Source organism: Anser cygnoides, chromosome 20 (assembly GCF_040182565.1).
Source record: "Anser cygnoides isolate HZ-2024a breed goose chromosome 20, Taihu_goose_T2T_genome, whole genome shotgun sequence".
Lineage (NCBI taxonomy): Eukaryota > Metazoa > Chordata > Aves > Anseriformes > Anatidae > Anser > Anser cygnoides.
In genome coordinates this window covers 11938757-11965889 of record NC_089892.1, presented here as the reverse complement: position 1 = coordinate 11965889, position 27133 = coordinate 11938757, and the positions used below count along the sequence as shown (strand labels likewise).

At 60.3% G+C, this 27133-nt stretch overlaps 1 protein-coding gene across 5 annotated transcripts in view; it reads right to left on the bottom strand.

Annotated features, from left to right (window-relative positions):
• Nucleotides 1–25073, bottom strand: part of ABCA2 (ATP binding cassette subfamily A member 2) — a 43558-nt gene extending 18485 nt beyond the window's left edge. For 2 of the 5 annotated variants that reach the window (XM_066980931.1, XM_066980932.1), the window contains exons 1-19: nucleotides 24834–25073; nucleotides 11833–11926; nucleotides 9173–9284; nucleotides 8526–8692; nucleotides 8211–8338; nucleotides 7895–7999; nucleotides 7209–7394; nucleotides 6908–7141; nucleotides 5864–6195; nucleotides 5393–5552; nucleotides 5039–5167; nucleotides 4573–4740; nucleotides 4155–4251; nucleotides 3544–3717; nucleotides 3360–3462; nucleotides 2248–2362; nucleotides 1382–1572; nucleotides 832–982; nucleotides 298–502 (exon numbers count right to left, since the gene is read on the bottom strand). In XM_066980931.1, coding sequence (XP_066837032.1) covers nucleotides 298–502; nucleotides 832–982; nucleotides 1382–1572; nucleotides 2248–2362; nucleotides 3360–3462; nucleotides 3544–3717; nucleotides 4155–4251; nucleotides 4573–4740; nucleotides 5039–5167; nucleotides 5393–5552; nucleotides 5864–6195; nucleotides 6908–7141; nucleotides 7209–7394; nucleotides 7895–7999; nucleotides 8211–8338; nucleotides 8526–8692; nucleotides 9173–9284; nucleotides 11833–11926; nucleotides 24834–24899 — 2917 coding nt within the window. In that variant the 5' untranslated portion in view covers nucleotides 24900–25073. The remainder of the gene's footprint in view (nucleotides 1–297; nucleotides 503–831; nucleotides 983–1381; nucleotides 1573–2247; nucleotides 2363–3359; nucleotides 3463–3543; nucleotides 3718–4154; nucleotides 4252–4572; nucleotides 4741–5038; nucleotides 5168–5392; nucleotides 5553–5863; nucleotides 6196–6907; nucleotides 7142–7208; nucleotides 7395–7894; nucleotides 8000–8210; nucleotides 8339–8525; nucleotides 8693–9172; nucleotides 9285–11832; nucleotides 11927–24833) is intronic. The other 3 variants (XM_066980928.1, XM_066980930.1, XM_066980929.1) reach the window with 2 other exon arrangements.
• Between the last annotated feature and the right edge of the window lie 2060 nt (nucleotides 25074–27133).

Sequence of the window (27133 nt, the reverse complement as noted above, 5' to 3'; positions counted from 1 at the left end):
CAGGCAGTAAGAGGGAGTAATGCTCCAACTATGGATGCCATGTTGGTCAGTAAAGTGAGACAGATGACTGAAGACCTCCTAGGAAATTGCCAGGGACAGGGAAGTCACCAGTGGGCACAGGCATGTGGGCAGGTGTCCCCAGGAGGACACACACAGGAGACCCTGGAGGCATGCTGTGCTGAATCCAATTGTATCAAGGCTGAGCACAGCCAGGAAGCAGCAGCATCCCCAGTGGGGAGGCTCCTACAGGATCAGAAGTGCTCTAATGCTGCCCCTGCCCACCCTGCCTGCACGTACCCGGGTGCACAGCCTCAATGTACCACGTGAGCACCCCGTACACCACGGCATCTATGATCAGCATCATCATGGACAGCAGGAGGTTGAAGTCATCTCCTTCCACAGGTGACTGGCTGAAGGTGTGCCACTGGATGCCAACACCAGCCACCTCATACAGCGCAAAGTACTTGGAGCCCAGCCCGAAGGCCGTGGTGGACATGAGAGACTGCAGGGAGGAGGGGGAAAGGGGATGTCAGACGGAACCACAGAACAGCTCTGGAGGAACAGGTTGGGGCAAATTCCCATCTGGCTCTGCCCCCCCCCAGGCCCGTGGACACACTTCCCACCCTGGGAGGCACCAAACCATCTGGAGATGCTTCCAAATCCCCATGGCGAGCCAGTTCACATGCGCATTGGTTTGCCTAGGGCTTGGTGACTTGTGTACGGGATGTGGGGAGCCCACGACTTAGTGGTAGCTGTCACCTGTGTAGGGGACATAGGGTACCTAGGACAAATCCTGGGCCAGGGACCTCCTGGTAGCTGCAGCCAACTCACCGCAATGCACTTCTCAAAGGCCGTGATCTTGTCATGCGCCACCTCCTCCCGGATGGCCACATACATGTAGGGCACGTAGCTGAGGAAATAGATGATGCCTCCGCAGGCAGAAGCCAGCTTGGCCTTGGAGTAGAGCACTGACACCAGGAAACTGTAGGGAGGACAGTGTCACCTCACCAGCCCCACTGCAAGACAGAGGTGACCCCACAACCAGAGAAGCTCTGCCCCACCTGGGCATCCCCCTCTCCCAACACCCAGCACCACCTTCCCCCCAGGGACGTGAAAGCTGAGCTCCCCCTGCCAAGGATGGAGGGACCCTCCAGTGCCCAGCCCCAGATCCTGCCCCACCAGGGCTTTCCCCACACTGTCTGATTTCATTGGTGGTGAGGTGATAAACTACCCTTCAAATCGGCTGGGGGGAACCTGTACTGCTCCACCAGCCCTTACCATACAGCTCCCAGCACCCTCACCCCACGGCACAAGGACACCCTGCCAGGGATCTGGCACTGCTGGTACCCCCTGACCCCATGGAGGGAACCAGGCAGCTCACCAGAACATGATGGTGGCCACAGCATAGATTGCGAGAAAGAGCCAGATGATGAGGACGTCACTGTGCATCAGGACCTTGCCATACTTCAGGATTGCAGTGAGTGCTGTGACTGAGATGGAGAGCTGGACGAAGCCGGTGATGAACCAAGCCACCCAATGCACTGCATTGTTCAAGCCCATCATCTTCATGACCTGCAAGACTGGCACTGCTCAGCAAGGCTGTTCCCTACCCTGTGCATCTCCCAGCCTGTCACTTGCTGGGGCTGGGAGAGCAAAGGACAGCACCGAGGGGAGTGCCCAGACCACAGCACCCCATGCCAGGGTGACTGCAGGCTCAGCTGCCTCTAGCTCTAACCAGAGCTCATGACAAGGATGCTCTGGACAAACAGTTCAGCCCAGGGACGAGCCATGGCAGAACCCCAGGATTGAGAACTGTGCCTGGGGCATCAGGATGTTGATGGAGCCAGGGGTTTGGCAATGGGCTGCCCTACCCTGGCAGTGCCAGGCTGAGTGTCCCAGTATGTGGCAGGGCTTGGAGCAGCAGGGCCACAGGCTGAGCTGGGGTCACTGCTCTCCCCACAGGCTGTCCTGGCTGCTGGCAGCAGTTCTGAGACACCGGCCAGCTCAGCCTGGCACTGTGCCCGGCAGCTTGAGCACGCTCTCGATTTCTGCAGAGCTCTCCCCTTTGCAGGCAGCTCTGGGCCAAGCCGGGTCCTGGGCTGCTGCTGTCTAGGAACTGCTACAGGGTGCCAGAGGGGCGACTTGGCAGGACGGATGAGTCCCAGCACCTGGCATGCCCTGTGCAGCCAGGCAGCTGCGCAAAGGAGACACCAGCTCCTCCCCACGGATCTCCCCCAGCATCCCCACCTCTTTCAGGCGATGCTCCTTCTCTGTCACAATATGCTGGATCATCATGGCTACTGAGTAGACCCAGGAGATCACCATACACAGGGGCATCATGTGCTCGATGACGAAGAGAAAGCTGGTGGGGTACAGGAAGAGAGGGGAGAGCTGGATGGCAGCACCACCACAGGAACCTGGGGCGGCCCTGGGGACAGGCCACAGGCCAGCGGAGGTGCTCTCCCACCACCTGGGGACTACTGCAGCCCTCAGCAGCTCCTCAGTGACCTGCAAGAGCTACTGCTCCCATCTCTACTTGATACCTGAGAAACCTGAGACATGGGGAGGGGAGGCATTTTTCAGAGCTTCTCCAGTGAGTCCATAGGAAAGCCTGGTGTCAGTTTATTAGGTCCCAGCAGGCAGGCCTGCAGCAGCTGCACAGACTTGGCCTGGTGCACTGCCTGCCCTGCTGTGGAGAGGACCCCTTGCATCTTCCTGCCCTGGAGGGCTGGTGGGTATCAGACTTCTCAAGGTGCTTCATCCAGACCTTTGTGTTCAATAACCACTAACAGATGCATGTGCCACCCATTTACCACACTTCTCTCGTTCCCCCCAAGTAATCCAGTCTCTGAGACACAGAATCACAGAATCATCTAGGTCGGAAGAGACCTCCAAGATCACCGAGTCCAACCTCTAACCTAACACTAACCAGTCCTCCACTAAACCAGATCACTAAGTGCTACATCTAAATGTCTTTTAAAGACCTCCAGGGATGGCGACCCAACCACTTCCCTGGGCAGCCAATTCCAATGCCTAACAACCCTTTCAGTAAAGAAGTTCTTCCTAATATACAACCTAAACCTCCCCTGGCGCAACTTTAGCCCATTCCCCCTCGTTCTGTCACCAGACCCTGCAGCCACGAGTTCCTCACTTGAACTATGAACTGAGGAAAAAAATCCTTCCCCCTGCTTGCTGCTTGCTTAGCTCGGTGGTACAAGCCACAGGGCATAACTGGTTGCTCATCACTCCCAATGTCACCAGCCCCCAGACTTGTCCCTGTTCCCCAGCTGAAGTGTCGTGGCTGATTTGGACTGCCTAACGGGCAGAGAGAAGGTCATGCCCACACGGGTGTTACTCACTCGTCCCGGGTGTAACATGGGTATGGGAACATCTGCACATAGTTGCCAGGCTCCACCACATCATGGCCAACAAAAGTGTTGATGAGGGCACGCTCCATCATGTCTGGGGAGTAGGAGAGGCCAGGCTGAGTGGGCAGTATGGGCAGGGATGGGGAGCATGGTGGGGCAAGGAGCTGGCACTCACCCTGGATCCAGACGAAGCCATAGAGGAAGTAGAAGCGGCCACCAGTGTTGGGTCCGGGCCGCCAGTATGCACGCCGGATCTCATTGGTCTTCTCCGTGAAGCTGGAGTTCTGCCGGATCTTGTACATGACGTGCGGGGGCAGTGAGCCATCCCTGTTGGTCTGGAAGATCACACCTGTGGGCAGTGGAGAGGCGGAGAGCCTGGTGGCACTGCAGGAGATGGCCACACCGGCCAGCCCACAGTGACAGGCAGGGATGCGGGGATGGCCAGGACCCCGGGCTCAGCATGTCGCAGCAGAGGGCGAGACGAGGACTACAATGGCCAAGGACGGTGCTCATGCCCCATTGTCACACTGACTACAGGCACCCGTGGTGGGCAAGCCAGGACAGTGGCAGGGAGCTGTGCTTGTAGGGGCTCAGCCAGGATCAATGCACAGAGCAGAGGGAGAAGCAACGTACTCGAAGAGAGAGCTGGCACACTTGATCCACTCATCCACCCAACACATGCACGAGGCAGCCAATGTCCCAAAGCCAGTGGCCCCGGGTCTGGGGGATGGCTTCAGACATGGCTACAGGGACCCCTGCAAAGGGGCTGGTTCCCAAGGGACGTACTGGCAAAGACTGTGACGTTGTCCTGGTAGGCCTGGTTCAGTGTGTAGTTGACGATGCTCTCCTCATCTGGGAAGCCCTTGAAGATGTCCACACTGACCTGGTAGGAGGGGAAGGCCAGGCAGATCCCATCACCCCTCATGGTTCTGGTCAGGGACCCCATACCCCCTCTATAGCATGTGCCCCCCACAGTGACCACACAAGTGACCTGAACCCAGCAGAGGATGGGCACCTCCACTGTTGACATCTCCCCCAAAGCTCGTGACACCAGAGAAGCCACTGTCTCCTCTCTAGGTCTCCCAACATGTGGCCTGAAGGAGATCTGAGCAGATCTGACCCCTCTTTGGCCCTGCAGAGCCCAGCTGTGGGTGGTGGGTGCTGCTCCAAGCACCTGCATGTCCACAGATGGGTGCAGTCTCACCTTGGCCATGAAGTGGACCCAGCCACAGGCAGCATTATCAATAGTGTCCAGCTGCTGGAGCAGGACACTGGCATTGGGCAGTGAGAAGTTGCCGTTGAGAAAGTTGCGGAGAAGGTCATTTTCGGAGACATTCAGGATCTCTGGGTGCTTGTGGAGGTCAGTGGTGAACTAGAACAGGGAGGAAGACATGGAAGACAGAAGTTGGGGTACCCCTGCCACTCAGCACTGCCCTCCCTGTGGACACAGATGAGACCAACCCTTTCCTAATGCTCCTCCTGCGGACAGCAAGACAGCATTTGCCCTGCACAGGGAACCAGCCTGGTTCTCACAAGAGCAGGGTAGGCATCCAAGTAGCACCTGAGCACTCCATGTGTGGAAGCTAAGGGGTACCTGGGGGCAAGACACCCCTTTTCTGCCCATGGGGCAGTAACCTAAGGCAGGCTCAGTCCCCACAGCACAACCCTACCTGCTGGAGCCAGCGGATGCGTCTCTGCAGCCTGCCCTCTTCCAGGTAGGCCCGGATCTCAGGTGATATGTTCAGCCATGCTTTGGCATAGTGGGTGACATTGCCCACAAAGGCAAAGGTCTCGTTGGCCTGTGGGGTGGAAGGTCATGCCATGGGAAAATGCTGGGTTAACCGCTCTCCAGGACAGTGCTGCACTCCACCCTAGCAGCCATGGAGGTACCAGCCCACCGCCCTGCAGGTGCTTGCTGGCAGCTGGCTCCCTCCTCCCTGCTCAGCTCCAGCCCCCGAGCCCTCCTGTGGGAGGGGAAGCAAAGGGGTCCTGGACTCTGCACCCTCATGAGCTGAAGCCCTCACCTTCAGGATGACCTTGTCCACTTCGGTACCCACAGGAGCATAAAGAATTTTGGGGTTGCTGGTCATAAGATGTACAAGGAGTCCTAGGTTTCGCTGTTCCTTGCTGGTGAAGCCCAGAGAGCTCATGTTGCCCTGCTTCAGTGCCTCAGGTTCAATTGTCCTGCAAACACAGTCCAGGCTGCAAACTCCACTCCAACCCCAGTATCCCTCCCTGCAGGCAGCCCTGTGGCAGATTTCCCACTGAATCCCATGCCAGTGAGGTGCTGCCACAGTGCTGCCTGGCGCGGGGAGTTTCCCCTGGCAGCAGCACAAGGACGTGGTGCGGCACCCACATCCTGCATACTCAGTGAGGGACAATTCTGCCCCTTTACCACTGGCAGAAGCAAGGTGGGTTCCCCTGCACCCTGCCCCAGGAAGGGAGCTCACGGCTCAGGCAGTTCCCTGGCCCCATTCTCCTCATGGGACTCCTACCGGTTGTTGCCACAGAGGATGGGTTGCAGACCAGCCCAAAGCTGCACAAAGGCTGAGAACTGCCCCTGGGGGTTGTCACCGCCAGCCAGGTCCCCCCTGGCACCCTCCTCTTCCACCGTGGCATTGCTGGCCGTGGTGTTAGCGCTGGCCCAGCCAGTGCTGTTGGCGGTAGGTGGTGGAGCCTTGCTGGTGCAGGCTCCCCTGGGCAGGAGCCTGGCCAGTGCTGAGAGGATGTCCATGTCACGGAGAACCTTCTCCATCTCCATGAGGTCCTCTAGGAGGGTGCGGAGCCGGTGCTGGGCTGCTGTGCTGTTCACCTCATCCAGTTGTAGCTGTGAAGACAAGCAGGCAAGAGGATTCCTCACAGCCAGGGCACTGGAGCAAAGGGGCCCTGCTCGCCTGCTGCCAAAAGGAGGGGATTAAGGGGGATTCCACGTGATGATGTCCCCATTCTTGGTTAAAAGGTTGGAGCTGTGTCCCAGACTCATCATATTGCATCCACAGCAATCAGACAGCAGGAGCACAGCCAAATACTGGCAGGGTCTTGCTGGGGAACTTGTGAGAAGTGTCTGTCAGACAAGGATGGAATGAGATAGGGGACCTCAGACACAGCCTCAATGAGCTGTGCCCCCAAGGGCATTGTAGGCACCACGGAAAGGTGCAGACCCTGCTGGGACACTCTGTGAGGATGCTGTGGACACCCAGTATAGCTCTGCCCCTCATCACATCCAACAGGCAGTGCCAGAGTGGGTGCCAGCAGGGGGACATCATCTGGGGTCCCACTGGAGCTGTGAGGATCATCCCCAGCAGGCCGTGGAGCTAGACAGGGGAGATGCCCACGTGGGGTAAGGAGGGGCCAGGCCACGTACTGAAGCATGTCACAGAAACCAGGGCTGGCAAAGTATCCCAGTGCAGACCCCAGCAGTTAGGGAAGAGCAGTCTGGGACACAGCCCTGCCCCATGGCTCACCCTACACCCCAGGGCCACAGCTGCCAGCCCCACTACTCGCCAGCTCCTGCAGCCATGCCCCAGCCCCGTTCTCACCCTGCTGATGATCTTGGGGACATCCAGCTGGTCCCGCAGCTCGGCAGCCAGCAGGGCGAAGCGCTCCTCGCGGGCTGCCCGGCTGCCGTTGCACACCAGCGCCCGGTATGCCTGCAGCAGTGGCTGCTGGCTTGGGGCCACGCGCAGGAGGCGGTGCAGCGTCCCAGAGCTCTGCTCGCATGTCAGCTGCTCCAGCACTGGTGCTGTGAAGAGAACATCCTGCAGGGCAGGGAGCTGTGGCTGAGCTGCCCCAGTGAGGGCACCGCGGCCGTGCCTCTCCTCACCCCAGCCAGGCACTCACCTCCATCTCGGTGACGAAGGCCTGGGGGCTGTAGGAGCCTGTAGGTGCTGTGGTGGCACTAGCAAGGCCCAGGGCCTGGGAGAGCAGGCGGAGCAACGCCGGCCTCTGCAGGGCTGTGGAGGGGTTGCGCAGCGCGCTGTGGACCAGCCCTTCCCGCAGGCTCCTCCAGCCGCTGGGGAGGCTCTTCTACAAGAGGACCAAAGAGGGTGTCTGGGAGTGTGGGGGCTCCCCAGTGTCTCCCTCCATCCCAAGCACACGTGAATGGCCCCACAGCACCCACACCCAGAGTCTTCAGAGAGGGGAAAGAAAAAGGGGGCATGCAGATCTGGGGGAGCACCGTCCTAGGCAGGGCATGGGGCTCAGGCCTCACAGCCAAGAGCATCCCAGGCCACAGGGGATAATCTTTTCCTCCTCTCCTCCAGGCAGTGCCACCACCCATTGCCATGGGAAACTGAGTTGTGGGCACTGACCCACCTCAAAGCACTTGGGGAATTGGTGACAGCACCACGGTGGGACCCAGGTGACCCTACTGCTGCTCTGGACATCTGAAAATGTCCCATCACATCCCCTCTGCCTGGACAGATAACTCTAGACCATCCTGCATGCATGGCAGAGCTAGGCAGGCCAGTGCAGAGGGGACGTGGAGGACGAGCTCTGCCCCACCACATCCCCTGCACGTTCCTCACCTCCAGCTGTGAGATCTTGTCACTGGGTCCAAACCGATCCCACAGGTCTTGCTCATGGACATTGTCCGGTGCCAAAGGAGAGGACCCAAACAACAGGTGGTATACCTGCACCAGGGACGGGAAAAGGCTGCTGAGCATGCTAGGAGCAGAAGGACCCCACTGCCCAGCAGTTCCCTGGCACAGGGTGGGGTGAGTCCCTGCTGGGTGCCCGCTGGCCCCCACCCCACGGGTCTGGCAGTCAGGGCTCAGTCTGGGTTGGGACGCATCTGCCCGCCGCTGCAATGCAGCGCCCTGCAACCCCCATGCTATCACCCACCTCCCGCAGGTCAATGCTGGAGCCCAAGAGGAGCTCGGTCGTGCCGTTGGGGAGGGACAGGTTCTGCATGAGGAAGCGCTGCAGCTCACCCCGGTCCTTGGCTGCCCACCCCAGTGTGAAGCCAGACCCTGGCAAGGAGCAAAGCAGGAGGTCAGAGCAGCCCATGATCAGAGGGGACACAGCCTGGCCCCACACATGGACATCTCATAGCTGGCCTTGCCTGGCATGCAGCCATGAGGGGCAGTGGCAGGGCACTGCCACGTTGGTGTGCACCCCGTGAAGGGACACTTCCATCCCTGGCAGGGCACAGCCTACCTGCTTGGCTGCTGAAGTGGGTCTCCATGGAGCTGGGCTCGCTGCTGCTGAGGGCCTCCAGGCGCCGACGCAGGGACTCCAGCTCCTCCTCCAGGCCCGGGTGGTCTGGGTCGAACAAGTTACTCTGCTCCACCACCTCACTGAGGTGCTCCAGGAGCTGCGTCACCCTGTAGGGAGCACAGCACTACTGCAGCTTCAGGGATGGAACACACATTGCCCAGGGGGAAGGGCCCCTCAGGAGCCGCAGCACCCACACAGCATGGCCCCATGCTGCTGCACTCGCCTGCACTCTGAGCCTAAACATGTGCCAGGGATGCAGAGGAGTGCTGCAGCACCTCCAGGTGTCCCCAGGGCCACCTCCTCCCAGCACAGTGCAAGGCACCTGGGATGCTGCAAGTGCAGGGGAGATGGGCTGAGATTTCCCCTGCTCCCTGGGGACAAGGGGCTCTGCACACACATGCATCAGACGACGCGTACTTCTGCACCTTCCCCAGTGGGATGTTGCCGGTGTGAGAACAGATATGCTGTGCACACGTGCATGTGTGTGCACACACGCAGGCATGTGTGCATGCATGTGTACATATGTGCATGTCCGTGTGTGTGCACATGTGCAGGACCAAGAAGAGTGCAGCAAGAGTGTGACTCACGTGGAGTTGGAGTACTGCAGGAAGCCAAACTCATCACGCTGGCCATCGGGACACAGGGACTGCATGATAGGCAGGATCCCAGCCGAGGTGAGTGGGGCCGCCGTGTAGAAAGCTGGAGCCAGTGAGAGAGCACAGAAGAGGCAGGGGAAGGCAGGGGCGGGAAAAAGGAGAGACAAGGGCAGGCAGGGGCCACCGGAGAGACAGACACTCAGTTCAGAGAGAAGCACTTGCTGCGCCCTGCAAGCCCCGGGGGACGTTGGGCAGCCAAGGTCAGAAGTTTGCAGCCTTCCTGCATGGCCACCAAGACCGTCCCTGCTGGCAGCCCCTTGGGGCTAGGGGCAAATCTTTCCCACCTCCACAGCCACCCCAGCTTGTGCCACCTTGCCTGTGCCCACTCCACCCCGGATGATGGTGGCCGCTCGGCCCCAGGATGGTGCTGACTTCTGACACTTGCCCACAGGAGTGCCACCAACTTCCCCCGGCCTCTTGGCCGCTCTTGTTAGTAACCTCAGAGGCACTGCTGCATTTCCAGAGGAAGAGAAGAAGGAAGAATACAACAGGGAAGAGCTGTCACCCACAGGCCAGGGCCCCTCTTGAGACCCATCCTCCTCCCCACCTGGCTGCCCCGACATGAGACTGATGGAGGTGAGAAATGGAGACACGGTGAGGGGGGAGATGGAGAAAATGAGGAGCAGTGAGGAGACAGCAAACCTTCACCCCTAGACAGGATTGAGCCCTCACCAGCCGCAGCCTTTTCCCCTCATTCCCTGGGCAGGGCAAGCACAGCAGCCTGCACAGATCCCTCCTGAGGGGGACCAAAGGCTGTCACTGGGCAGCACCTGGCAGGGCTGGGTAGGGTTAGCCCTTGACCCACCGGTGCCCCTGGTTAGAGGTGGGTCAGTCCTGTTAACACAGCCGCGACAGGAGGGCTGGTGAAGACGGGCTTCTGGGCACAAATGGGGACAGCCCAGGGCAGACGTGCCCAGGCATAGATAGATGGGCCAACAGCCTGCTTGAGGCACACGATGGATGGGCTCCATGCTGTAAGCTGTGCCACGGTGAGGTGACAACACTAGCATCTGGGTGACCTCTTGCTGTCCTTCTGGTTCCTTCTGCTAGTGCTGTGTCCCAGCTCCGTCCCAGCTGCGAGGGCCTGGGACAGGGACCCGGTGGCAGGGGACCAGAGCTGCCTCCAGACTGGCTGCTTTGGGGACAGCCAGTGGGACACAGGCACAACTGGGCAATCATGAGCTGCACTGGAGCCTGCAGGCAGCAGGGTTTGCCCCAGGAGAGAGGCAACAAGATGGGACAGGGAGCTCTGCCAGGCCTGGCATGCCCTCTGCAGCCCAACCAGCCAGGGTCACAGCCATGAGTGGCCCCAGCACCTGCTAAACAGCCTCAGCAAGGAAAAGCCACTGGAGGCAGTGTCTGGGGCCGGCCCGGGCTGGGCAGCAACAGCGGGGGCCAGGGCCATGAGGGCCACAGGTGGCTGGCACAACGCGGGTAGGCAGGCAGGGCCACACTGCACTGCCCAAGCTCATCTTCACCAGCCAAGGAGGGAGGAGGAAGGCAACAGGTTACAGAGGTGCTGATTAGGCCAGAGTGAGCTGATCCAAACTGGTCTCTTTCTCCCCAGAAGATTTTGCTGGCAATGGCAGGGGAAGGGGAGAGGCACCCACCCACCCAACCAACTTACAGACTGGAGCATGCAGTAGAGGCATGGAGGGCAGGCGGGCAGGGGTGATGGTGGGAAAGAAAAAGAAAACGTGAGAGAAAAGAAAGAAAAACCAAACCAAAAAACACAACACAGAGCACATATCAGCGCCGGGGCAGGAATCAGGGCAGCGCCGGCCACCCTCAGCTCATCCCCTATGCTCCTCAGCCGGGCTCTCCCTTGCCAGCACTTGCTCAGACCACTGTCACACTGGGCCATGGCCACCAGCTGCCAGCGCCTCCCCTGGCTCCGCTATGCTGCCCTGAGGCATCTGTCCCCATACCCACGGAAGGCACCCGCCCAGGGAGGCATCTTGTGAGGCATCTTGCTGCCACACAAAGGCCAGGCAAGCTCTGCGCCGCCACCTCCTCCTGGCAGCACGGTACCCATGGAGCTCCAGCTGTGCATCTCCGGGGCACCCTGAGCTCCTGCCCCATCAATTCGCTGGCCTCACCCTGCCCCCAGCAAGCCCCAGAGTCCACCCTGAAGCAACACATGGAGCTACACACAGAGCGCATCCCCCTGTCCCTTCCCAGAGCCTCCCAGCTGTGCACCTGGTGCTCAGGGGCACTGCAGCTCTCCCGGAACCACCCAGCCCCACCACCCCTCTGTCCCACGAATGCCTTGGGGCAGAGACAAGATGTCCCTGCTGATGGCACCTGAAGGCTGCTTGGTCCTGGCCAGCCCCAGGAAGCTCTCCTGGCAAAGAAATCCTATTGCTCTCCAGCCCATCTTCTGCAACAGCACTTGTCTGCAGCCCCTCCCCATACCTATGTCCCCAAAAGGCTCCTCTGGGTCCCTGCCAGCTGTCAGAGTGTCCTCCTAAGCCCCAGGCTGTTCATGGGGACAGCTGCTGGAAAAGCTCCCCAGTGCCATGGGGGGGTGGAGGGGGGGGCTAGACTGCCCCCAGGTGTGGGTGTCCCAGGCACCACCAGATCATACTCACCTTCCTTCACAGGGATGGTTGGCTTCTTCTGCCGCAGTCCCAGGAGGATGAAGAAGAGCACCAGGGGGATGAAGATCTCAAAAGCCAGCACCCACTGCAGATGACACAAAGCAGAGGGACTATGATAGCCAGGGACAGGACCTCCACCAAGAAGAGGCTTGAGCAGGATGAAGCTCCCTCGGGCAGCCCCTGCCCCATGCCCCAGTGCAGTGCAGCACTGTGCCCATGTCTTCCAGGTGGGTGGTGGCACCACCATGGCTGAGACACCGGAGGTGCTCCAGCTAGTCCCTGCCCGCACCCTGCCTGTTCCATTCTGCAGGGAGAGCGTTGCCAGGAGGCTCCATGGGACAGGATGGGCCCATCAGACAGTGTGCTAGGGCATGAGCCCAGACCCTGACGGGCCACCACAGCTGGAGCTGCCCAGGGCAGACAACAGCCCCAGGTCCTTGTGGCCTGCGAAGAGCCACAGTCACCCTCCTGGCAGTGCCCTCCCAGCCAGCAGCTGCCTGGTCATGCCATCCCCTTGTCCCCGCTGGGTCCCTGCGGTTGGCCTGGCATGCCCAGAGTGCCCCTGCCCTGTGTGATTGCTCTGTTAGTGGAGCCGGGCCCCAGGGAGCTCCCAGCCCCATCCCACCTGTGAACCCAATGTAGGCAGCAGACCTCAATGCTGTTGGGGTGAGGAGACATTCGATCAGGACCTGGCACCATCTCCATGTGTGACTGGGGGCAGTGCAGGGGGTCCAGGCCTCCTGGCACCCCCTCCGTGCCTTCCCAGAAAGCAACAGCCAGACAGGATTTTCAACCAGCTGCATATGGCAAATTGCTGCAAATCCCCAGGAAACACTGACCCTCAATAGCCCAGAGGCCCTGGGGATGGGCACCAATGCCTTCAGCGACCCGTAGAAGCAGGCATAGCTGCTGCTGGTTTGTACCAAGAGTGCTCAGACCACAAACACAGCCCTACCGCTGCCCTCACAAGCGAGCACAGGGGAAACACCACAGCTGGGGAAACTGAGGCACAGAGTGAGGTGAGCCAACCTCAGCTCACTCCAGGGCCAGACCAGACCCCAGGCACACCGGGAGCCAGCCACACAAATCCAGCTGCACTGGCACAGGAACCAGGACAGCTCTTCCCACTCCTCGCTGCTGCCCGAGCTGGGGCTGAGCTGAGCCCATGCTGCCCCCAGGGCCCCTGCTGGTGCTGAGCCACAGCCCCTTTGAATTTGACCCTGGTACCCAACTGCAACAGGCAAGAAGCAGCTCCTGGGAAGGCAGGGGCAGCTCCCACCCTGCTCCTGCACAAGCCCAGTTCCCTGTGCGCTGGCCACCTCCTGGGAACAGCCTGTCAGTGGGACGGGCTGAGCACCTCAGCACAGCTGGTGCCAGCCAGTGGCTACAACTCTTGGGCACCTGTGGGGAGAAGGCAGCTTCATGCCAGGCAGCCACACGCCTCCAGGCTGGGGTCAGATGTGCTGGAGAGCGGCAAACACCCACCACATTCCACCTGGGAGCCCGGGAGCAGCCCCTGCTGCCCATTTGTACCAGCAGATTCACCAGCTGAACTCACAGGGCACCTGGGTGATCTCTGGACGTGCTCCCTAGGGCAGGTCTGTCCCACTGCTATCTCACTGCCCTCCAGACACAGAGCAGCCAGCCCCCCAGCGCGTCTCACCAGTCCTTCTTGGAGCAGTACCCTTCCAGTGCACCCTGCACACAGCTGCAAAGGATGAAAGCAGCAACTCCACACAGGAACCATGGAATCACAGAATGGCTTGGGTTGAAAGGGACCTCAAAGATCATCTAGTTCCAACACCCCTGCCATAAGCAGGGATGCCACCCACTACATCAGGTTGCTCAGGGCCCCATCTAACCTGGTCTCGAACACCTCCAGGGATGGGGCATCCACAACTTCTCTTGGCAACCTGTTCCAGTGCCTCACCACCCTCTGAGTGAAAAATTTCCTCCTAACCTCTAATCTAAATCTCCCCTCTTTTAGTTTAAAACCATTCCCCCTTATCCTGTTAATATCTGATTGAGCAAAGAGATGTTCTCCATCTTTTTTATAAGCCCCCTTCAAGTACTGAAAAGTTGCAATGAGGTCTCCCCGGAGCCTTCTCTTCTGTGGGCTGAACAGCCCCAGCTCTCTCAGCCTTTCTTCATAGGAGAGATGCTCCAGCCCCTTGATCATCTTTGTGGCCCTCCTCTGGACCCACTCTAACATCTCCATATCCTTCTTGTGCTGGTGGCTCCAGACCTGGACACATTACTCCAAGTGGGGCCTCACAAGGGCGGAGCAGAGGGGCACAATCACCTCCCTTGATCTGCTGCCCACCCCTCTGTTGATGCAGCCCAGGATGCAGTTGGCTTTCTGGGCTGCAAGTGCACACTGCTGGTTCATGTCGAGCTTTTTATCCACCAGAACCCCGAAGTCCTTCTCTGCAAGGCTGCTCTCAGTGAGTTCTTCTCCCACTCTGTCCTCACGTCTGGGATTGCCCTGTCCCAGGTGCAGCACCCTGCACTTTGACTTGTTGGTACCTTACAGGAGGCTGTAGCGAGGTGGGGGGTGGTCTATTCTCCCACGTGCCTGGTGACAGGATGAGGGCAAATGGGCTAAAGTTTTGCCAGGGGAGGTTTAGGTTGGATATTAGGAAAAACTTCTTTACTGAAAGGGTTGTTAGGCATTGGAATGGGCTGCCCAGAGAAGTGGTTGAGTCACCATCCCTGGAGGTCTTTAAAAGACGTTTATTTGTAGAGCTTAGTGATATGGTTTAGTGGAGGACTTGTTAGTGTTAGGTCATGGGTTGCGCTAGGTGATCTTGGAGGTCTCTTCCAACCGAAATGATTCTGTCATTCTGTGATCCTGTTGAACCTCATTAGGTTCATGTGGGCCCACTTCTCTTGTTTGTCCAGGTCTCTTTGGATGGCATCCCTTCCTTCTATCGTACCAACTGCACCACTCAGCTTGGTGTCATCTGCAAATTTGCTGAGGGTGCACTCAATCCCGCTATGTCGTTAATGTAAACAGTACTGATCCCAGGACAGACCCCAGAAGTACACCACTCGTCACCAGCCTCCACTTGGACATAGAGCCATTGACCACCACTTTCTGGGTGCGACCTTCAAGCCAATTCCTTATCCACTGAACGGTCCACCCATCAAATCCATCCCTCTCCAATTTGGAGACCGGGATGTCATGTGGGACCACCCCAAAGGCCTTGCAGAAGTTGAGGTAGATGACATCAATTGGTCTTCCTTTGTCAACTGATGCAGTCACTCCATCATAGAAAGCCACCGGATTGGTCAGGCACAAAAATGGGAAACAGTTTTGTTTTGTTTTTAATACAGGGTTTTAAAACAAAAGTGTCTGCCTGGAAAGACACAGTCCGCAACAGGTGACAGCCAGGCCTTTCTGTCTCTGATGGCAACACCTCTTCACCAGCCTCAGCCAGGGGCTGGAACTGCTCAGCTAAAAAACAATTCTGCCCAGCAAAGGGCAGTGAGCAGAGGGACCCCTCTGCCCGTACCCCGTGCTGGTGCATGGCCATGGCCAGGAGGGTCTGTGGGCAGGGCATGGCTGCATCAATGGGTGCTGCACCCACAGGTGCTGCTCAAGGGCCTCGCTGCAGCCCCAGCAAAGCTCCCTGCAAAGCTTCCTCACTGCCCACTCCATGCTGGGAACCACTGATTTGAAGGGAAGGAGAATGGTGGAACAAGGGCTGGAAGGGACGGGGATGGGGGGTGCTGCAGGAAGGAAGCCAGGCTGCCTGGGAGTGGTGCCAGGGATGGGGGGATCCCTGTCTGTGTGGCACCACTGGTCCCAGGCACCACCCCCACCGTCACCGCCCCTGTGCCCACGCCTGCCCCCCTCCCCTGCCTGTTTACCAGGCGCACAATCGTGCCTCTGTGCACACACGGGTGCGGGTCTGTCCTTCCACCACCACCCCCAACACCCCATGTTGCGCCCGTACCAGGCAGGGCTCCTTTGGGGACTGTTTGGTCCTTGTTGGCAAAAGGAGGCGCCTGTTCATTGTTGTGTGTTTGGTTTTTTTTCTTTAAAGCAGGTCATTGACCTTTTGCTTGGCTCCATCTCCAGGACAAACCAGAAATAGGACCGGGCAGCAAATATACCCCCCATCCCTGACCCCGACCCCAGAGCAGCACTGGGCACCCCCCATGCACTGCCATGTCCCTCAATGCCAGGGCTGGGTGCCCCCGGCATGGGCAGATGTGGTGGCAGAGCAGGGCTCACCAACCCACACCCCAGGGACTGATCCTGTCCCTTCAGCCCCAGGCTGCCCACACTGTGCTGAACACCTTGGGCATGGGGTCAAGGCTCCCTCATGCCCAGAGAGAGCAGAGGTGGGTGCTCTCACCCCCAAGCCCAGCACATGCCCTGAGCCCTGTCACCCAGCCCATCACGCAGAGGGTACCGCAATGCCACCCACACTCCGGCCTCATCTCCTCCAGACTCTCCCACCCACAGCTGGACTCCAGGGTCCCCCAGCTTCACCCGGGACACCTGCCCTAAGAGAGTGCAGAGGAAACAGCGACTGCTCCATACTCTGCCCAGCCCTTCCCACAGCTAGGTTATGTGCTACAGTGCCTCTGCCCACCCACAACGGGGCACAGAGAGACACAGGCAGGCAAGGGGGCCTGCCCACGGGGAAGGAACCCTGTCCCAGCAGAGCCTCAGTCCCCCAGGGGGGTGGCACCCAGCAGGGCCACCTGCCACCAGAGCAGCCAGTGGACACAGTGCCAGCAGGGGTCACCACCTATGGGTGTGGAACACTGGAGGACACAGCAAGAGCATTTGGGGATTGCACAGGACTTACTGTGGGAGAAAGCACAGGCAGGGAAAGGCATGGATCTGGTTGACCGGGAAGTGATGCTACAAAAAACAGATGGATAAAGGAGTAAAAATGGCTGTGCCCCTGTAAGCATGGCTGTTCAGTATACTTGCCCAGCCATGCCCTACACTGATCGGAGAATCTGGACTGCCTTCCTTCCCAGTTCCACTCTTGACTCTGCACTGGGTCAGGTCTGAGTGTACTTGCACAAGTTCAGCGCCGGGAGGGATGCAGGTCCCAGGGTCCCTGTGCCTGGGTGCCAGCAATAGGGGAGGCCTGGCTGGGGCAGGTCCTGAGCCCAGCTGCTGAGGGGATCCAGCCCATAGATGCGTACAACCCCCTCCACAGGCAGGCATCCACCTCGACTGGCCAGAGGGCTGAACAGGATGAGGCCACCATTGCTGTGTTTGCACGAATGTGGGGCACCTGCCTGTGGTCCACGCAGCTGCGGGGGAATGTACACATATACATGGCATATACGTGGTACATGTGCAGGCTGGGCCCACGTGCTCAGCCTCTCTCACGCTCCTGGCTCCAGCCCGAAGCTCTGAGCCAGGCAGGCACAGGGGCTGGCACAAGTGCTGCTCGCATTGCACTGGCCAAGGCAGGCAGCTCCCAGGGGAGGCCACACAGTGCCCCGGAGCATGGCACCCTGGCAGAATAAGTGCAGGGGCAAGAGGAGGGCACCGTGCTGGGGGAAGCACTGGACATAACCCATGGGACATGGCCCAGCGAGGGGCGAGAGCAAAGGGCCCGGCCTGGCACAGTGACCCACGCTGACAGGGCTGTGGTCCCCTTCCAGCCAGCGCTCGGGACCAGCGCCACAGACAGCTGAGGGACACACTGCAGCCAGAGGCTAGCAGGGGCTGTATGCTGTGCAGCCTGAAAAAGGTCTTCATCTGCCAAGCAGACACTGGACCATGGACTTTGGCAGGACAGCTCTACCAGCGTCCCCAGCTGCCCCAGTCCAGCTGCCATGGGACACATGTGGTTGTCTGCATGCCTGGACGGCTAAGCCAGATGCCCCCTGCAGCCAGGCCCAGCTCTCTATGCCCACTGCTGTCAGCCAGAAGCTCGCTCCATCCCTCCTGCCTGCTCCAAGAAATCTCCCTAAGCCCACGGCCATCACCTTCAGCCAGCACGGCCTAGCAGTGGTGCAGCCAGGAGCCTCCCCAGGCTGGGACCAGGCAGCTGCCTCTCAACCACTTCTCTAACCCAAACCCTGTGGCAACTCCAGCAAGGTCCCCCCACCCCAAAACTACCATACCAGCACCCTCCCCAGCCCTGGTCTGTCACCAGGACACGGGAGGACGGCTGCTCCCCTGGCAGAAGCAAGGATATTTACTGGGCCTGATCCAGGCATAGTAGCACCACGTTACACAGCTCAGTCAAGGCTGGCCTGTGGTGAGCCCCTGTTCTGAACCTAAGAGGGAGGGGCAGGGTTTGCCCGACCTCTTCCCTGGGGAGGAGGGAGGGAGCAGAGCCCTGCTGCTGCCATTTCCCCACCAGTCTCTCCTGCCCACCAAGCAGAAGGTGACAGCCTGCAGGAGGCCCAGGGAACAGTGGCTCATCTCCTTGAGAATCTACGCCCCAACTTTAAAGACTAGAGGAAATATTTTAAGTGCATTGATGGCTCCAAACTTTAGTTGCAGCATCATCAAATACCTGCTTACTGCAAATATGGTCTTAGAGCTGAGAAGTACAAATGGGTTACGTTGTGGTCCCTGTGAGAGAAGATTATCAGAGACCCCAGCATCCCAGTGCAGTGTTCAGAGCTGCACAAACCCACAGTACCTGAGAGAGGAAGCCGAGTGGAGCTCCCCGCCAGGCATGCTCCACATCCAGGGCCAGTTCTGTTGTGGCACCCCAGCAGGGATCCAGACACTGGCACCCACTGGTGGTCACCACTTGGCTGAGCACCCCCAGCCCTGCTAGGACACCCAAAAGGCCATGTCTGGCCTGTGCCCTGACCGTTAGTGACTGCCCTCCAGCCCCAGTCTCTGTACCATGCTCCAGACAAAGCAGGGCCTGCTTCAAGCCATGGGGCCACCTGTAGTACAACCCTGGTCACACCAGGGCCGCCAAGCCCACCCCACTGGCCCATCCACTGGGTCTGGCTGCTATTATCCCATGTCTAGTCGCAATTTCATCTGGCCCAAATTGTGCCCGTTGTCACTGGTCCCACGGCCACCCCTCTCCACTCCTCATAACCTGCCTCTGGCTCTGCCCAGCACACAGCACTGGCACTGTTGGCTCGGGACAGCCTGGGGAAGCTGGAGGTCCTGATGTGTCTGGAGGACAAGGAAATCCCTGCCTGGGTTTGCTGAAGCCTCTCATGACCCCAAGAGGGGAGCCACAGGAGAGCAAAGGACAGCTCCTCCCCTGTGCCAGCCCCACAGAATGGCTGAGGTTGGAAGGGACCTCTGAAGATCATCTAGCCCAACCCCCCTGCCAAGCAGGATCACCTAGAGCACCTTGCACAGGATGGCATCCAGGTGGGTTTTGAATATCTCCGGAGGAGGAGACTCCACAACCTCTCTGGGCAACCTGTCCCAGTGCTCTGTCACCCTCCCAGTAAAGAAGTGAGAGGGCACTGCTGTCACTGAGTGCCAGCAGGAAGGGTCCATCAGGATGTGGCACCAGCAACAATGCTGGACCAGCTCCTGGGCTGGCCGCAGCACTGCTCCCAGGTGGGTGTCACTTCTCAGCACCGAAGCCCCTACCCCTCCACCTCCTCTCCGCACCCAAACCAACACCTGCAGAGGGGGAGACCAGCTTAAGTCAACTCCCAAGCAGTCCTGGCAGCCCAGCACCACGTCTGCTCCCCCCGAAGCACAAGCTCTGCCATGCACAGACCTTGGATGTGAGCCCTGCTGCACTTGGGAAGGCTGAGGCTCAGGCACAACACAGCATCCAGTGTTTTTGGCCCCTTGTTGCTCCTCTGGAGCTTTGCACGTGAAGAGGGAAGGAAATAATTCACAGCCCCTTGCTGCCCTCCAAACAGCACCTACAGCCCCTTGGAGAGTCCTGCAGCATCCCCCCTGTACAGTGCCCCAGTGCTGCCCACTAAAAGTGCACTGCCCTTCACGGCTTTGGCTCATGCCAAGCAGCACACAGTGAAACAGGTCCCACATGCCCACACGAGCTCAGGACACATCCACCCTCCCACTGGCAAGAGGTGCCTGGCCTTAGCACAGGCCGGATGGTGCCAGCGCCTGCAGGGCCATGACCACACACCAGTATGGGGAAGGCACTGCCGCCCCGCTCCACTTTGTGGGAAGGGAGAGGCCGCGGAGCGAGGCAGAGCCTGGCTGCAGGGGAGGAGCAGTGCAGCAGCTTGTGCCGTGGCTGTGAATCGCTCTGCAACAGGTGCCCTTGCCGGGCCAGGCCTGGCCGCACTGTCCCTGTGCTGTTCCTGCACCAGCCCTGCAGCAGCGCGCGAGCAGCCTCCTGCTGTGGTGGTGATTCACGGGGATGCTGCCTGGCAGCGCTGCGCCAGCACCGGCCCAGCCTGTGCGTACCACCCCCGCCTCCCCAGCACCAGCTGCAAACAAAGAGGGGGGCAAAGAGCATCCTGAGTCAGTGCAGAGCCCGGCCTGATCAAACCCCGCCCAAGGCCGATCCCCGCTCCCATCCAGCGCTGGGAAGAAGCTTCTGGGAGCTCCTCGTCAGGAACTGGGTGCTGTGGCCCCAGGCCTGTGCACTGTGTCCTGGTACATGCATTGCTGCAGCAGCTCCCAAATGGCCAGGGTGAGGCACAGAAGCGGTTCCTGGAGTCTCAACTCCTCTTTATCATTCCTCCAAAAGAGTCCCGCGCAGCCAGCACTTTCAAATAAAATGTAAAATCAAACACAACAGCACCCTTCCATCACTGGCACTTCAAAGCCGGGAACTCCAGTGACACTTGCTTTCCTGTCCCAGACATGTTTGCACAGAAAGCAACCAGGAAAGATGGCCAAACACGCTTGGCTCTACCCTCACACAAAGCCTGGGGTAACTTGAGAGTTCACCTGTTCACTTTACATCCTGTGTAGGTTTAATTAACTATTGACAGTTATCTGAGAGCCCATCCCTAAAGATACACACAGCTCTGCTCACCACCAGTCCCAGCAGAGTCAAGGTGCCATAGGTCGTGGATTTTTCCTTTGTGCAAAGAAATCCTCAAACCTGCACTGTTCAGGACTGCTGAGCATCTGCACCCGAGAATTGCCTGTGCTTGGGACAGGGGGAGCCCTGGCTTCACTCCATCCTGAGGTGATGCTGTTCTGCTCAAACCTCCAATGCCCCAGGGCTCCTGCCTCAAATTCTACCCTAGGAAAAATAAAAATCACAACCAAACCCCCAAATAGCCCCTAGAACAGATCAGCCACTCTGGGCAGTCAGAGACTCCCACAGATTGGGCTCAAATCCTTACACGGGTGCTACGACACAGCCAAGGTACTGCGCCCAACTCGGCCACCACCCAGGAGCTTAGCAGCACAGGTACCGTAGGTAAGTTTGTCTGGTGATGTCCTTGCTCTTTGCCAGTTTCTTCTACAGATGAAGTGATGTCGAGCTCTGGTATGCTCCTGCCCTGCTTTCCCCACTGCTTTTGTTTGTAGCCGTGGATCCTGCGGTTGGCCCAGCTCCTCTGCCTCCTCCCTGCTGAGCCCACACATAATGGCACGTCTCAAGACCGCAGCAAGGGTTTCTGACACCACCACTGCAGGACCAAGATTCCAGGGCAAAGCAAGCCCCCCCCGGGAAGGGCTGGGAAGCAGAGTCACAGAAGACAGTGACATGTTGCACAGTGGGTCAGGACCCCCTCCCACGGCTGCCTGATAGCACGGCCACCCTGCACAGGGCTGGCACTTGCCACTGCTACATTCTCAAGTGGACAAGCTGAAGCCCTAAGCAAGTGCAGAGCCTGAGGAAAAAGTCTGTTTCAAAACCGCTGCTGTACCTCATTGGAGCGCTAACCTAGCCACAGCCCCCAGGTCTGGGTGCCAGGATGAAGGCGACTTTCTCAGGGCCACCAACAGTTCAGTGGCAGAGCAAGAGACTGGCCCCAGCTCTCCTGAGCCCCAGAGCCTGCAGCAACGGGCTCTGCCAAGCACAAGGCATCTGCCTGGGAGATAAACCCTCCCTGTCCCCTGCCCTGCTGCCCCAGGGCTCCGGTCCAGGCATTACCAGGAAGGAAAGGACACTACTGTTTGAGGCATGCACCCTAGTGCAGTGCCCCACGCCAACAGTCAGCTGCCAGCAGAGCAAGGGCAGCCCAGGCACCACGCTCCTTCCATGACAGCGCCAGAAGTCCGCCCATTCCCATTCCCATCCCACCACCACCTCTGACTCCCCAGGGTGAACCTAAGCCAGGGAAGGGTCTTGTGCTCCTCTGCGCTTTATCAACCCAGCCTGGTCCACTAACCTCTGCCTGGCACCACTGGGTCAGCCCAAGGGATTCAGGGGCTGGTTTCCCTTGGCGAGATGTCCAGCTCTGGATGGAGCCTGGGCAAGGGCGGTGTGCCTCACACCCCCCCCCCCCCCGGCAGAGCAAGCTGCAGGGATCCACAGAGGTTGACGATGCTGGATTTTGGCACAGGCCTGACTCTGCCCTAGCTTGCCAGCACCAGCCAGCTCTGCTCCCGAGCTGCTGGGAGGGCGCAGAGCTGCCTTGGGAGCAGGCAGGCTGTCGTCCTCATGCACAAGGGGAGTGCGAGGTGACTGCAGGACTCAGACACAGCAGGAGTTCAAGGAAGCAAGAGATCAGCTCAGGTGACACGCATAAGGCACCCATGTCTTCAGGACACAAACGTCCAAGGGGCTGCACCAAATCCAGCCACTGACCATGCTCTGTGCTAGGGGCAGCTCTCTCTTTGGGATGGGGCTGCTGTTCTGCACCCTCATGTGGCATCACTGGGGGCAAGGAGGTGCCAGCCCTTCCCCGGCCCCGCTCAGATGACGGCCCCTGCACACAGAGGTGATTGGGCCCAGGCTCCTCACTCTCCTCCTTGCCTGCCCAGCAGCCTGGGAGCTGGCAGCCACACTGCAGCTTTCTGCACTGCACTCCTGCACTGCCTGCAGAGCTGAGGAGGCATGGAGAAACGGGTGCCCAAAAGATGCGCGCAGCCCCACACTGTAAACCTGTCGGGCTTGGTGGCCAGGTCCGGGGCAGCTGCTGAGGGCCAGCAGGCACCAGGGGCAGCTGTCGAGACCCAACATAGTTGTGTAGGCCTGCTGGCCCTTGCGGACAGGGGTCTGTGACACACAGGGACGAGGCAGTCCCCGGCCACAACCATTTGGCTGCACTCAGGGCACAGGGTGGGGATGACTCAGCCGAGAGCATCACCCTCATCCACCATGCAGGGGCTGCCCCGGTGGGCACCTGCCCATGGCACAGCCTCGGTCCGGTCCTGCCCGTGCCCTCCCTGGCCCGGCGCACCCCCAGCTGTCTCCAGCGCTCCATGTGCCAGGATGAAGTAGGGCCCAAGGCTCGCATGCTGCCGGCGAAGGAGAACACGCAGGATCAGGCCTGCAGGATATTTGGGAGGGGGAAGAGGAAAGAGAATCACCAGCTTGGGAGCAGCAGCTCGCTACCCTCCCCCATCCTCTAAAAATAACCAGCTCCCTCCGTGCCCAGCGCACCCCTCCCCCGGCCAGCCCACGCCCTTCGCGATGGGGTTCGGGGTTCCTCCTCGGCCAGGACCTTCAGCAGCCCTTCCCCACCGGCACCTCACCTCCAGCCCTTCCCACACGTGGGCCCTACAGACCCGCAATCTGTGCGGCAGAGGCTGCCCCAGCACCCCCCATCGCATCCCCCACCTGCCTGGCAGGATCAGGCCTGCCTTCCCCTAGACACACTGGGCAGAAGAGGCCAAAGAAGGGTTAAACGAGTTTCTCAACCCCAGCACACACAAATGCACGCACCCGTATGGATGTGCACCGGAACGGATGTGCACAGCGTGCGGTTCAAGCCAGTTCCACCAGCAGCCAGGTGGAGGTGGGAACCTGCCTCCTCTGCCACCTCCCTGGGAGCTGAGGAGCGGGCAGAGCAAAGACAAACCCCCGGGATAGACCAGGTTTCTCGACCTCATGCCCAAAAAGCAGGAGCAGCTCTCTCCAGCACCCTAGGAAGACACAGCCCTGACCCACATACAATTTAGAAGCCTATTTATAGCATGCAGACATCAAGAACTTGGGAAGGCTCTCCCACACCAGAGACGCGGCCCTTGGGACCAGAAACAGAGCTTGCAAACGCCCAGTGCTTCTGGAAGCTGAGACAGGTCCAAGGTAGGGAGGAAGGAGCTGCACGTGCTGGGCATTTGGGCAGAGGGGAGAGAGTCTAATCAGCAGCCCTGGACTCCTCATGCAGGCACCCATACACAGTGCCTGCTGCTGCCAAGGGCTTGGACGGCTCCCACAGGCACGAGGTGGGAGCAGGGACAGGCGAGAGACCTAACTGTTGCTGCTACAAAACGTGCGCCACTGAGCTGCCCAGCCTGTGCCAGGGCACGCAGAGATGCCGGCAGCCGGGCAAGGAGGGGTGTTTTTCAGCTGCTCTGTGGGTTTATAAATAGACAGCATCCACACTTTCTCTCTCTGGCCTGCGAGGCGAGCGGACATCACTAGATCTCTGCATCCACCGCCACATGCATTATTGATCTCCAGAGCCTAACTGACAGGAAGAAAAGGGTTGCAGCAAGGGAACAGAGAGGACCGGCACCCAAAGGCGTCACAAGCAGCCCCAAGCCCAGGACAGCCTGGCTCCAGAGCGCACGCAACGGCACGCGGGGATGTCAAGCCCCCAGCCACGCGCAGCCTACGGCCCCACGGGGCTGCCCTCCTGCCCAAGCAGGTGGACGGCCGGGCACGGAGCAGAGCCAGCCCCCAAACCGCGGAGAAGGCTCTCTCGGCCCCGCACCCCAAGCCTGCACCGGGAGGGGGACGCGTCGCCTCGCTGCCCCCGGCAGGGCTCGGCCACCCCGGCTTTCCCAGGAGCGCAGAGCTGGCGATGCCGGCGCCCGCAGCACCGAGCCGGCCCCCGCCGGCTGCACGGGCGGAGCCGCCGCGGGGACCCCGGCGGGTTCTGGCCGGGGGCTGCCGCTCACCGCCCCCCCCCCCCCGCCCCGGGCCGGGCCACAGCCCCGCAGCAGGCCCCCCCCCGCCGGCTCTCACCGGGCTGCGCCGTTTCAGCGTCACGTTCTTCCAGAGCAGGAGATGGAGCTGGTGCAGGAACCCCATGGCCGCGCCGCGCCGGCCCCGCCGCAGGGCGCTCCCCGCTCCGCCCCGCCCCGCTCGGCACCGCGCCTCACCCGCCGCCCACCGCCATGCCCAGGCCGCCGCCGCCTTTGTCCGCAGCAGGCTCGGCTGGACTGGGAGCGGGCGGGCGGGCGGGCAGACCTCCCCGTGCCCGTGCCCGTGCCCGTGCCCCCCGTCCCCCCGTGCCCGTCGGGTCGGGCCGTGCCCTGCCCTGCCCGGCCCGGCCCGGCCTGGCCCGGCCCGGCCCTGCGCAGCACCGCCCCCGGCCCGGGGCCGCCTGCCGCCGCCGCCCCTTAAAGGCACCGCCGGGCCGCAGCCCCCGTGTGTCCGCCGCGGGGGGCCGCGGTGCGACCCCCTCCGCCCGCCCCGGGGCTGCCGCGGCCTGGAGGCGTCGTGCTGCGGCACAGGGCGGCGGGGCCCGGGCCCTGCCACCGCCGCCGGTCCGGGGCCCTGCTGCGGCAGGATGGCGACGGCGGGGTGGCTGTGGGGGAGAGGCCTGCCGGGGGCTGGCGGGCCGGGCAGGGCGAGCGCTGCGCTCGCAGACCCCCCAGGCTCAGGGCGACAGGGATGTGAGCTCCTGCAGGAGAGGGCAGGAGAGGTGGTGAGGCCGGCGGTGACCGCGCCAGCCGGCTCCTGGGAGGGCGGAGGGCCTGGGGAGGGGGTCCCACATCGGTTCACGAAACTCGTGGGTGCCCGCCGTGCTGCCGCGGAGGAAGAAGACCGTCGGTAGCCAGCTGCCCCTCGCTGCAGCAGGGGCAGTTGTGCTGGGCCCGGAGGTAGGATCGTGCAAGGACGACCAAGCACTTTGCAAGCCAGGTTGTGCCGAAGGGTGCGTGCTTGTCATTCCTGCTTCTCAGGAAACCAAGGCACAGAGCCCTTGGGTGCATGGCCAAGAAGGCCCAGAAGGACATTAGCTGAGCTGACCACAGCACCCCGGGCTTGCCCATGCTGTATGGCCTGGCCAGGAGGGGGGCTCCTGCCCCAGGCAAAGGGATGCTCTGTCAGTGAGACTTACTGGTCCACAGGACCTCACTGCTTATCTCCATTCTGACAGCCATGGGGCAGTGGAAGAGCGGTAGAGCTGCTGTCCTGGCATTCAACAGCCCTTGTAAAATGCCCTGATGTCAGTTTTGAGAGTGGGGGTTACAAATCTCACAGCAATTTGCACCATTCCACCACTGTTCCTCCAGGGCAGACCTGCCTCAGGGGAGCGCATCGCCAGAAGGTGAGCACGGTGGGGCAGTGGGCACTGCAAGCCCTTTGCAGCCATGGTGCGCATCTCACCCCAAGAAGTGTTCAGGACAATGACCTTCCTTGGTACAGTGGAGAGGGACGGATTATTTAGGGGTTTAAATGGTGCAATCTTCTCGTGATGGTTGTTTCTGTCACGCAGCAGTGACCTGCTTCCCTGATGGGCCTGCAAGAGCTGTGGCCTGGAGGGGCTGGCTGCCCAGGCTGCCTGCATGTGAGGTTGGCATTGGTGTCCCTGTGTGCTGGCTGCCCTCAGCCCAGCTGGCTGCTGGCTGCCCAGCTCCTGCCCAACCAATGTGTGGGCAAGAGAAGTGGTGGGCTGTCCACATCTGTTCTTGGAGGGGACCAGCTGCCTGCAGCAAGCTCTGCCCCATCCCAGCTGTGACTCTGAGGCTGGGAAGGATGTCCTCAACACCAGCAGGTACTGAACCAGGCCAGCTCTGTCCCTCCCCTCACTCTGTCCTGTTGATCCAACCAACCAGACAGACATCTACCCTTCCTCCCTTCCTTCCTTCTTTCGTTCCATACAGACAACCAGCCAGCCATCCTTCCATCCCTCCCCCTCTCTTTCCATTCCCCTGTTTTGTTTCATTTCTGCCCTGTCCCTGCCTCCAACCAGCTCCCTCCTGGCTCTCTGTACCCCCTTGCTCCCTCTCCGCTGTTGATGCTATCTTCAACCATCTTGTCTCTGTGCTGCTGTCAGGGTTAAGTGCAGCCAGAGCAGTGAATGACTTGGCTGCCCCGGCTCCAAGTTTTGTTGCTAAGGGTGACAGTGTTTCAGGCACTGCTCTGGAGCAGCTGCCTGGGCATGACAAAAGCTCCTGTTGTCCTGCCACAAAGTGCCATTATTCAGAAAACTTCTGGGCAAAACCTTGCATGGCATCTCTGTCAGGTGGGTGTCACCTCCCAGGGCCATTGGGCAGTGACCAAGCACAAAGGGTCACCCAGGAGACGCAGTGGTGAAG